The sequence below is a fragment of the Haliotis asinina genome, chromosome 9 (assembly GCF_037392515.1).
Source record: "Haliotis asinina isolate JCU_RB_2024 chromosome 9, JCU_Hal_asi_v2, whole genome shotgun sequence".
Lineage (NCBI taxonomy): Eukaryota > Metazoa > Mollusca > Gastropoda > Lepetellida > Haliotidae > Haliotis > Haliotis asinina.
This window is the reverse complement of record NC_090288.1, coordinates 23,236,366-23,249,419: the sequence shown is the minus strand read 5'-3', so window position 1 is coordinate 23,249,419 and position 13,054 is coordinate 23,236,366. Positions and strand designations below refer to the sequence as shown.

At 38.5% G+C, this 13,054-nt stretch overlaps 1 protein-coding gene across 3 annotated transcripts in view; it reads right to left on the bottom strand.

The window, feature by feature from the left end:
- LOC137296914 (RNA polymerase II-associated protein 3-like) overlaps positions 1 to 13,054 on the bottom strand; it is a 166,732-nt gene that overhangs the window by 59,139 nt on the left and 94,539 nt on the right. For all 3 annotated transcript variants that reach the window (XM_067828813.1, XM_067828811.1, XM_067828812.1), the window contains exons 6-7: positions 10,165 to 10,263; positions 8,251 to 8,637 (exon numbers count right to left, since the gene is read on the bottom strand). In XM_067828813.1, coding sequence (XP_067684914.1) covers positions 8,251 to 8,637; positions 10,165 to 10,263 — 486 coding nt within the window. The remainder of the gene's footprint in view (positions 1 to 8,250; positions 8,638 to 10,164; positions 10,264 to 13,054) is intronic.

Genomic DNA, 13,054 nt, shown 5'->3' with positions numbered 1-13,054 from the left:
CCTGAACAAACACCGAAGATTATTGCTAAGATAAGAGTCAGAGGCTTCCTCCAAATAATCTTCATTAGGAGACGCTCTGTGTTAAGTCGTTTTGATGTAGATAGACCCTCATCCGACCTCTTTTGATGTACATCTGCTAAACGCTGACATGCAACTCAACGATACTCTGAAAAGGTGTCATCTTCCAGGTTCATACAAAAAGTACAGCGATGTGACCACTTGTAGCATCCCAAACAATCCACACGCAGGTCACCCACCACCCTGAGCAGGTCACCCACCTTGAAAAAATAATCAAACTTATCAGTGAAAAACATCCACATGCTGTAGTGACAAGAAAGAGAATAATAATCACAGATCGTCATATGATCATCGGAGCATGCAGCACGACCACAAAGATGATCGTCAGGTGCCAATATGAAGGTGGGGGCAGAGGTCGGGTGGTCAGTTGCCAGTAAGATTTCATTCAACTCATGGCACGTTTCCACACATGGTCGAAGAGTGAGAAGAGAGCTGCATAATGTGAGATAAGTAAATTAGACACTGTTATCCTTTAAGAAGTCGGCCCTTAGCCCATTGTTAATTGAAACAGTGGGACATTTACCATTGCAGGTGGGTCATAAGAAAAGACAAGGAAGACATTCACTCTGCAATTTTAATGAATTGGTCATGCAAAAAGCTCTTCAGTTGTATCAGTTAAGGTGATATTTTAAATTGAATTGCTGCATTTTCTTACCACGAATCATATTTTTCAATGACATTTTCATTTGTCTCTTCAGCCAGTCAGCTTGCAGAGCAAGTTAATGGTCGGCACTATCAGCATGTCTCTTGAGCATGAATTATGCTTTCCATTTTTCAGACAATGTGCACGAGGCATTTTGTTTTTACACTCATCACAGGGAACCCACTGATACAAACCTTGCCATTTCGTTTGGAACGAATGAGTTGATGTTTTGTTCTCAGTGTTAACATTGGTCAGCGTATCATTGTTATTTTTATAGTTTCAGCTCAGTTATTCAATTAGAACTGTCATCACTTGACCTCGGTTTTGTTCTTTTTTGTTTCTAAAGACAGCAAACCACTTTTCAGCTTCATTTCATTTCGATAACTGCACACGCTTTTCAACTTCAGTTACTGTCTTTTGATGTAGACCTGGGAAATACACTTGGTAGGGGATTAACTCTTTATGTATAATGACACAGCATGACTTGAATAAACTAGGTATTATAAGTCCCATGCATTGATTTAGGCAGTGCATTAGATATGGGGAAATCGTGTACAGCACTGCGGGGATTATGAATGCTGATTTATCACCTGGAATTGTAAACTGTAAATATTAAAAATTTTCCATTGATCGATGCGAGTCAAATTATTTTTTATAGGGCGCCAATCAGACCCACCAGGTTAAGGAATAATGCGTCATTTTTAACAATCATGCAGCAATGATGCAAGGGTGGCAAGTGGTCCTGTGTGTAGTGCTCAGCCACAAAATCAGTTGAAGTTAAGCACCATTGAGCTTGGACAGTCCTTGGATGGGTGGCCGTGTTTGGCAGTTTGACTCCTGAGAGTTTCTAGGACGTCGATCCTGCAGTCTCACCTTAGGCAAGTGAGTTTGTTCAAGAACTGCCTCTGTCCACCAGCAGAAAATGGGTACCCGGTGAGATAAAGTCATATGACTATAACCTTCTAGTGCCTAACAGGCAGCTTGGGTTATCTGGGGTAAAAATAATGGTGTTCAGTGTATTATGCGCTTAGAGCACGTCCCTTAGTGATGTGGATGAGGCACTATATAAGTACTATCATTATCATTATTTACAGATTAAGATTGAAATGCAGCAGAGAGGGTTTGGGTGATCGTGGCACAGTCAGGCTGGTAAAGCTCATCATCAGCTCAGGGCCCTCTCCCCCTCTACATGCAGCCCAGACAGTGAATGGGACTTCTCCCAGGAAACACTGCCTAGTCGAACCCCCCAAGAACTTTCCGGAGAATATGGAGGCTCCCCAACGCTGCAGCCTTCTGCATTACCCAGATTGTCAGAAGGGCTGTGTTCCCGGTGGAGAACCCGGGCACTCTCCTGATCTGCGCCAAGAGTTCTGGAGGTACCAAACCAAGGGCACGGAGAACAATGGGGAGCCTGACGACAGTGTACTTGGGATGCAAGTGAGACATTTCAAAGGCGAGGTCCGCATATTTATCATGCTTTTCCTGAATCTTGCCAATCACACTGCTGTCAAAACGGACAGAAAATTCAATGATATAAATAATTTTGTTGGTTTTATGAAAAAGGACAATATCATGTTTGTTGGCTGGAATTCGTCTCAGGCTGTATATTGGCCTATTGCAGAGAAGTTTAAAAGCATCATTTTCCAGGACACCCTGGACATGTTCAGGGTTGTACCATGGATGGACCTCGGGGTCAAAGCCACAGGCATGGCGGAGACGATAGTAAAAGCAGCGAGCCATGCCATCATGTCTTTTAAGATATGCTATTTGTGTCAAGGAAAGGCATCCACTGACAAGATGTTGGACAGTCTCTGTGAATTCATTGCAATTCTGTGAATTCATATTGATATTTTCTTTAAGAATAACATTCTGGCGATTGCGAGTGGGAAGTGACTGGTCCTGAGCAGCAAACAGGAAGCCCTCAGTTTCACATTTGAGACCAGCCGACTTCATCCAGGCGAAGGAGTCGCTTGGATTGCTGTTCTGTTCCACACACTGCATGTATACACGATGCAATGGCTTCTCAGACAGCTTCTCCACAAAGGACCGACTCTGGGCAGACTTGGTGAAAGACTTCACCTGGTTTACTCCCATCGCTGTACCGTCCAGCAGTACATCGCCATCAACCAAATCAACTTCAAATTTCAAATTGTGTCCAACAACCTTGGCACGCTTAAAGTAGCTGTGGAATTCCTTGCTTTCATCATGAATCTTGACGTGCATCACCAGAGGATCATCCGATAAATAAATATGTGCAAAAGTACTCAATAAAATTCTGTCATGAAGAGCTTCCACATTAATCAAACCCCGACCTCCTGAATTGATTGGCATGTATAAACGATTAAGAGAGGAACGAGGGTGGTGTGCTCTGTTATCAGACATGATCCTTCTGGTCAGGCGGTCAAGACTCTGGATGTCTTGTTTTGTCCAATCAACTACTCCAAAGGAATAGGAGAGGACTGGCACAGCAAAGGTATTGGTGGCTTTGACCTTGTTTTGAGCATTTAGCTCGGAGCTCCAGATTTGAGATTTATACTCGGCCCGAAGTTTATCTTGAATCTGGGCATTCTGGAGCTTGTCTCGAACTTGCATTCCAAGATAGGTGTAGGCCTGATCTTCCATGAGATGCTCAATAACTCCTCCCCATTGTAACCTGACTGATCCATCATTAGTTACCTTGCCACGTTTCAAATGAAGAGTATTACATTTGTCAAGCCCAAAAGTCATGCCAATATCATTAGAGAAGGACTCGACAAGGAGAACCTGTACTTTCAAATTGGTATCTCCTTTGGCAAGTAGCTCGATGTCATCCACGTAGAGGAGATGAGTAAGAGGTGTTGGTAACCGGGATGGTAACCTTCCTCCCTATTGAGCAGGAAACTCAAAGGATTCAGAGACAGACAAAAAAGCAAAGGACTGAAGGAGTCCCCCTGTAAAATTCTACTTCTGATTGGAATAGATTCCAAAGTCTGCACCTCTCCTTGCGAGTACATCTCAAGTTGAGTCGATCAGCAACTCATTAAAGACTTGAGTAAATCAAGTAGTCGCTCAGGGAGGTCAATACACTGAAGAGACTTCAGAATCCATTCGTGAGGGACAGTCATATGCCTTTTTATTATTATTATTATTATTATTTACAGATTAGAATGAAAATGCAGCAGAGAGGGTTCGAGTGATCCTGGCACAGTCAGGCTGGTCAAGCTCATCATCAGCTCAGGGCCCTCGCCCCCTCTTATTATTATTATGTTTTACAGATTGAGATAGAAATGCAGCAGAGAGGGTTTGGGTGATTATTATTAGGGCTTCTTGCCATAAGGCAAAAGACCTATTGTAATTACTGATGTTTTTATTATTATTATTATTATTTATTTTTCCAGCCCTACAAAGAGCACCAGTGGACAGAATCACTTGAAAAAAATCAGGCAGATGCGCACTGAGGTGTAGATATTCTCCATTAAAATCTGTAGGCTGTGGGTCCAATAGCAAAGGGCAGATAAATCAAAATTAATTCAAAATTTTCAATTTGAAATGCAAATATCTCCGAAACTACTGCTGCAATGACTACCAAACTTCTTGAGCAGATGCGCAATCAAAATGTCTACAATTTCGCCTGGACGGGTCGAGTCGCTAAAATGCACCGGTTGGCCGCTATTTGCGATTGAAGTTTTTGCTGCTGTTTTTCAGCCCAATTCTGACTACTTTGCTCCCAAAATCTGCTGCACTACAACTACAACAGCTACCGCTTTCAAACTTGCCATACTTTGTCTCTAGGCACCTTCATACGCACTTACATCATTGTTAAAATGCTTTTGTTTTGACTGTGATACAGACTGTATTAGCTAAAACGAAGACAACGTTTGAGACGTGCCCCCTAATGAAAGGAATGAGTGCGAAGCAAATTTACTAATATTTCTGCTTAGACTGCTTTAAATATCTATCGAAAGTGCTTGCTTCTATGTACACATCACCATGAACAATACTAGCCATCAAAATCCCCAAATTTCTGCATATTAAGAAAATAGGAACTTCTTTTTATCACCGACGGCCCATGAATACGCGGCGGAATGTGCCAAAAGGTGCTCCGACATTTTCAAGTCATTTCACTGGCAAAGGGCACGAGAATCTGAAAGAAAACGTGTGGAGGATTGCGAGCATCTGGGAATACACACCATCATTGACTGCAGTTTTTATGTTCAACGGTTCCTTTCAAATTTGGCGATACGTTGATGTCCTGTGTGTATAAACATCAAGTCTCTTTGTGTATGTCAAAAGCACTACCGCTGACCCGATAAATTTTACCTGAGCTTCAACTGAAATGAGTTGTGTAGAGAAACTCCTCTTATAGACTTACATACATATGAGACAACAAAGACAAAATCCGAAACCACGGACAGCTTTTTGGTGTGTTGTGTACGTTATGCGTCCATTTATACATAGAAAATCTATCAAGCAAAAACCGAAGTGTATATGTCAGTATCCCTTCTGTTTTAGGCGTGGGGCTCCCGATAAATCTCCACGCCTAAAACAGTGTGGATATTTACCAATGCAGCGAGGAAACCATGAATATAACTTATAATTACTTATACTATATTTTCGGTCGAGCTCCCGTATTCTTTCAATATTATAAATAAATTTACATGCATTTGAATGGATTTCATGATCAAGATCAATTAAAAATCTATTTCCTTGCATCCCTCTCCTTTCCACCCTCATTATCTCTGCTTGAACATGTAATGCACGTGAAATTAATTCCAGGCCGCGAGTAAACAAATCGGGAGCGTCTCGCCAGGTACTCGTGCGATATGCTGGTGTCATTTTAAATAATTAATCACAAATGGCATCGTGTTGACACTGAAATTGATAAAAGAGCAAGCGATCTGCTTATACTTATAGTAAATTTCTAACATGACTGTAACATTTAAACATTGTATAGACTGCCAATGTGGATCCTATTTTTCACACACCCTATGCGCGATCTTGTGTATGTTTTCTGTCATATAGATTCTGCTGGATGCTACAACGACTAAATTAAAACAAAATGCAAATAATGATTTTAAAACAGACTAATGTTATAGCAACAATGCCAGGCTACTACCTTGTTCAGGAATGTATCCATCAATATCCACACGAAAGAACGATATTCCATTCATCTGTAGCTGGTAAATAATCCTGCTCTATGTCGTGTGTCTTACAACAGTCTAATTTGCGAAAAAATGACACATCGTTTCAGGTCTTTCACAAAGGTCACCTAAGATAGCACACCTGGCAACTAATTGTATGATATCCGCCATTCTAAGTAATTTAGTTAACCAATAATGAGCAATCAATCAGTCAACGCGATGGTGGTTAATTCTTTGAAGGGAGGATGTTGTTTTTACACTCACACTTTATGACAGGGTGTTGTCAGCATAGATTAGTACATCTATACACACTGCCTTTTGACAAATCCGCTGTTGAAGATAAATGTAATTAATCAATCATCGTGTTATCGGTTAATCCTTTGATCGATGTTAGGTTTTGTAACTCAGCTGATAAACCCTTACATGCACATATTAGATAACATGTAATACATTTGCCACATCAGATCTTAATTAATAATTAATGTTGAGTACTTACTCCATATAGAAGAATTGCCAATTGGGAACCTTTGTTGAGGAATATGAGTGGTGTCACCACCAATTATACCTGTTATAAATTCATTAACAAACCACCTAGTGAATGGTGACAAATAATGTGTAGGTTTATACCATCAAACTCGAGTTACAGCAAGGAAGATGTAATCTCTGTGTCGCATGCAGTCTGAAAAGACTTACAGGTCGAAACTGTTTTGAGGATACCAACGGAACTTCGTTGTTACATAAGAAATACATACAGGCATTTGTTGTATACTTGGGTAGATAAGTGTAACCATTTTTTTTAAAGTAAGAAATTTTTCAGATTTCTCTACCAATGGCACAGTCGTTTTTAGAGTACGAATGCAAACAAATCAGTTGTGTGTTTTTATTATCACATATAGTAAACCAGGGTAAAATTTACTTATGATTTTTGCAATGACAGCAGGGCCAACCCTATTTCCTCCGCATCAGTGCCCCTTTAAATAGTCATTTTGTTCAAGTTTTATTAGTCATTTAAGATACTCTGTGTGATTTATTATATCTACCAAATGATGTATCTCGTGCTGATGATCTAGCGAAATATTGTCATTGAAGCAGGAAAAGCTGCTGTTAATTTGTTTTTAAATTTATAAAGTCACAACCAATATGATTTGGACTAAAGGAATGTACTATTGTCCTATGGTGTTGAGCATTCAAATGATACTGGTATGATAGTATGAATATTTTAAGTCGAATCTACATCGGTTTAACCACGAAAGTGAACACACTGAATCCATCTGGACTGGTTCTATGTTTGTGCTAGTAGAGTGAATTTACAAGATTCATCGCAAGCTAAGGAACAATTCAAGTTCACGTATGTCATTAACATCAATGGTAAATTTTCCTGTTTATTTTTCAATTTAAAGTGTTGGTTATGCTGCCTGAGATAGATTTACTTAATATATATATTTAAGTGACTCACATTGCGTGAATCACATTCAGCTTGGGACACCAAGTTTTATGTGTTAGGCATTTTGAACAGATCGTTGTACCGTATGCATTCTTTGATTACTGAATAAACAAAAATTATGTTTGTTTCTTTCATGTTCTAATACAGATAGCATCTTTTTCAAAGCCAGAATTCAAAGTTAAAGAATGACACATTTCCAATTACTGACAGTAATATGTATTTATATTAGCTGTAGCCATGACTGCAATTGGAGGTACGTCACAGATGCAAATGGCTGTATTGCATAAAATCTAAGAAGCCCTCATCGCTGCTCGCAGCTATATTTACTATTATTGTTGTTGTTGTTGCTAAGAGTGCGGTCTAAATTAGACTCTGGGATAATTTTATACATTTCCAATTCGCACACATGTACTGACGGATAATCAAAGTACAATATCACCACTTGGCACTAAACATGTGGTTGGGGATAAACTAATACCATGTTCAGGAGGTAAGGAGGTAATAATAATTCTTCACAACCTTGTGAGCATTACACCTATCATAAGAAATGAGGATACTCAAAATGATTGGCCCTAGTTTCCCTGGTGCAACATCATGGCCTACTCACTAGACTCGAATTAATCAATATGAAAGTCAACATTTGCCATGCTCTTCTGCTGAGAAAAGAGGTGAAAAAGGTCTCTGCAAGACGTTCATGAAAATGTGGTATGGCACATTAGATTGTCCATTCAGGCCCCCAATTCACTTACCCTGGTACAAGTAATAAGGTTCTGACAACTTATTACACAAACAAAAGACCTCTGTCAACTGTCTCACATGCCGTATTAATTGTCCACAGTATCCTCCAGAACCGTACCTCAACAACAGCAGTAACATTTATCCAGGAGTCATAAGTGACAATGAGGAACCAGTCAAATCAACTTGACCCCATTCTGGTGAAATAAAAATGTTTTAAGAAAACCTACCTTGAAATAGTGAAAGAATGCTTCCTTGTTTTGCTTCAGCACTTTGTAATCAGACAGGAATTGAAATGAAGTCTGTGGTACACATATTCGGGAGATATCTTTTAATGACGGTGAGAATGTTGCATCCATAGGCAAGCTCACAACACTTGAAGAATGTTTTTTTTCTGCATTACTCTGTTTTGAATCCACATCCCCTTGTTTTTTTGCAGCTTCAGGTGCAGTTGCTTTTTTCAGGGAAACAGAATCAGACACAAAGTTCTGAAGCATCTGGTTATCTTTTTCAATCATTCCTGGTACTGATTTATTCTGTTTAAATGATCCAGTGACACCTGCACCTCCACAACTTATATTTTCAACTTCTTTGATCACAATTCTCCTTAGAGATTTCTGGAAAGAGATAAAATCAGATAGGTTTCAAAGGTGAAAAATTAATCAGTTATGACAAAACACAAAAACAATACACTGATTTCACCCGGCCAAGGTCTTTTTGCATTGTCTTGATACCACACTGCACTCACCTTCACATAAAAAAAAAGATATAGAATTTGTTTTTTGTTTTTTTTGTACTGAATCTAAAGACCTTGACAAGTAATTGTACATCAAGTTTTTTTGTTTTTTTTAATAGGCCATGATAATCACCTTCACTCCATTTGACTTAAAGTCTGATGAACTGTAAACTAACTAGAAAATAAAAAAAAACATAATACTCATTGAAACACCAATCATAATCAGGCCAACTGTTAGGTTTTTGCTGAATAAAAACCCTAAAAATTACAAATTTGTTTACCAAACTATCATTAAAATACTGACAGTTCACTATTTGTTACAGGAAAAGTGTGAAAAGAAAGTTACAGCCAGGTGTGTGAGAAAGGATGGAGATGACACAGCAAAGGTTAAATCAATAACTTTCTCAGCAGTTATGCATGTGCTCCATGAACATGTCGATCTCGATCATAACTTTCAGAATTCATCCCGTTAGATTATTGGGTTTGTTTTAACTAGATTGCAGCAAAACATGTGCATAGCTGATTTCTATATCTTGCTGAATCTAGACAAACACACACAGTAATCTTTATCTCTGCATAAAATACAATGCCTAGCAACAACTGAAAGGATAAAAATCTTTTCAGGTGATAATTAATTGCAAATTTGACATCTTCACGTACAAGGCCATTTCCTGTTTGTTCACGGGAATCGATACAATGTCATGTTCTTCTTGGTCACTAGTCTACATATTTTGTGTTCAAAATCTTGCTTATCTACAGTAATATACAGTAAATATAAATCTGCAATAAAGATGTGTTGGCAGCTGATGTAGAGGTAGTATGGGAAACATTTGGTTGATTCGTATGCAGCAATAGTTAAGGAATTTACATATTAGCTGACAGTGAGAGTGAACATTATTTCGCTGATGCTATGTTGTCCAAGACACAACCTCATATTCTGATGTAGGTATGTCAGGACATTATACTGATTTTTCATGGTATTTTCCCTGTAATCATCTCTTGTGTTAGTTTGCATTGCACTAGGAGATTTAACAAATCAAACATTTCAAAAGGGAGAGTTAGCACCCTTCAGAAAATAAATATCACAATTGTTCAGTCATCTTGTGTCAATATCTGGGCATGATAGCTATGAAAAGATGACTATCAGCATCTACTATCAATTCAAGAAAAAACAGTGCAGTCCAAAAACTCATAAAACAGTATTCTAAAAACTTTGATTACACGATGCCATTTAGAAAGTGGTCAAATGCCACCTATTTGCTCAGCCACCGCGACTTCCACTCAAGTGTCTGACTCTGAGGGTGGTGATTCGAATCCTGGATGGGACTCAACCAAGGAAGTACTAGAATTTGTACTTTACTAAGTAAGTGAAATCCCAAATATGACATGTTGTATTCTAAAAACTTACCTTTGATCTACAGTCTGATGACTTGTGCAATGGAATGATGACTCCAGACTCTTGAGAGAAAGATTTTGCTTCTGCATGACTAGACACAGATCCCAACTCCTGTTTGCAACAAAAATAACTGCAAACAACTCACATATGTAATGAGCAGTTAAAGAGACAACAACCCTGACCAAGAACAGCTGTCAGCATTAACATCAAAATATTTTCTGCAGAATTGTTTTGAATTCTTGAAACAAAAGTAATTGTTAATGCAACTAATTATAACAACACAATCTCTATTATATGAATGCCACATATAAGAACAATTGAACAATTACAAGTATAGTTGTATAAACAATGGGGGTGGGGAAGGGGGGGCGGATGGGTGAGAGAGTGCAGTTGCATGCTCTGGCTCAAGTCTAGCTCAAGGCTTAATCCTCAGATTAACCCTTCCTTTAGAACCTGCCCAGTCCACTGCCTATTGTGTGGATACTGTTAAGTGTATCCACTGAATTTGATAAAGTACCTAGTAGGGGAGTACCAATTTTCATTTTCATGTTAGATTGGTATTTGCAAAAGAATTTATTGTGAATCTTCTTCAATGATCTCTTTGGTTTTTTAAAAGAAAGATTGCCGGGCTTGTTCCCTCCCTTGTTTTATGACTTTTCATTTTCTTTGCTGATGGGACTTTCTTTTAAGAGATTTGGTTGTAATCTCTTGTTTCATTCAGTGGTACTCAGCGATTTCTAACAGAACCTAGCGAAACTCTTGTTCTGATATTTTACTATCAGGAAGAGGGATGCAAATATGGTCACCTACTGTGTCAAGCTTTGCCTCAGCTAGAATTCTAATTTCGCTGTGTTTCAGAGCTTTACATTGTAGTTTATGAGATATGTATTTAACGGCCAATCCAGCCACCCCTCCAACTATTTTTTTTTAATGCCTAAAACAATGGGTGCGGCCATGAAGGTGGATAACAATCCGGCATCGATTACACCTAATCCTATGCTGGTTGCCATCAAGGCAGTGTCGATACCATCTACGATATCGACAGCCCTGTAATGCTGATCATATCATATTCATTTTCTAGTTTCTTTATATCACAATTGTTTCAAACGAAACCCGTCTACGGTTTCCAGTGTTTTTACCATTTCTTCAACTGTGTACAATCCCATCCTATATATTCTATAGAATATTATGTAATTGGTCCTTTGTTAATGTTTGATGAATGCACTTCAAGCTGATTAAGGTCTTCATGAATATAACGTCTTTGATTGAAAAGTAATTATTATGAAAAACCTTGACCCCATTGAGGCCTGTGGTAGTGGGTCTTTCTGGTTGAATACAAATACAGCAATGTTTTTTTAGATGGTGTTGATCCAGTTGTACTTTTATCCCCATCGTAAATTCTTCATCTACATCTGGGACTTTAAGAAAAACATGGGTCATCAGAAGATGACACATCCCCCCGGCCCCCACATATTTGAAAGGTCAAATCATCTGACAGTTGCTTGATTTTTTCTTAGATTAAGTTTGAATCGTTTCCATGGTATTCATGAAAAATATAAATGCCATATATCTGTAAACAGCAAAAGGCACCACTTCAAGATCCGTCTCATATATCTGCCAAGATCTGTTGAAAGATATCAAATGGTTTTCGAGTTGTCCTCTGGAAATGAAGTTGATCCCTCCATTTTGAGACTAAGTCAGAATTGTTTCTATGGAAACCAGGAAAAATATCAATGCCAAAACATTGCAAATAGCAAAAGACACCACTCTGTGGCGTGCTTCAAATATCTGCTTAGTTTTGCTGTAAGATATTGAATAGTTTTCAAGTTCTGCTCTGGAAACGAAGCCAATCTCTCCATTTTGAGACTAAGTCCAAATTGTTTCCATGGAAACTGTGAAAGTGATAAAGCACAAAAGTCTGTAAATAGCAAAAGGCACCAATTTAGGTTCCAACTGATATATCTACCAAGTTTTGCTGACATATTTAGTACTTTTTGAGACAAAGTCTGAATCGTTTCAATGGAAACAGAGAAAATAATAAATCACAAAAACCTGCAAAGAGCAAGAGGCACCACTTCAGGTTCTGAATGATATATCTATCAAGTGCTGCGGAATAATATTGAATGGTTTTTGAGTTCTGCTCCTGAAACGAAACCTACCCCACCATAAGACTAACACCAAAATGTTCTATGGAAAAACAAAAAAAATATAAATGCCCAAAATCTGTAAATAGCAAAAGGCACAACCACAGGTTGAGATTACTATATCTATCCAGTTTGGTCTAAAAATATTGAATGGATTCTGAGTTATGCTCCGGAAATACAATGATTACGGGCAGACAAACGGGCGGGCGGACGAATGGACAGAGGAGGCGTCGACTGATATATATCCCCTCACATTACATGCTGGGGGGATAACAAAGCTGTGTAGGATACAGCTAGATATTTATCACAGCCAGCCAGTGCTGTCACTGTTAGATGTTAAATACTTTAGTTAAAAAGGTGTAGCTAAATGCAATAGTGGAATAAATTCCACGACACTGACAGTTTATTTTTAAAATGTACAAGAACAAATTGATGACTTCAGAGTTTAATAGCTGTCATTCACAACAACTGAATCAATGTTTCGATTAATGTTCTACCATCAAAATGATGTTACAGAGTCAGCTTTCTGCTTTTATTCCTTCACTATTACACGATTACAGGTAAGTTTGCTTACACTGACACTGAGGAAGAAACAAGGCAATATATATTGAACAAATACTACACTAATTTTGTTGAAATGCGATAAACATTGTATTGGCACTTTGCACTTTGAACATGACTATGTATTTCATTAATATCAGAAGTCCCAGAAGAAAGTACTGTTACCATTCCGTTGGCCCCCCTGTTATCATAATTAC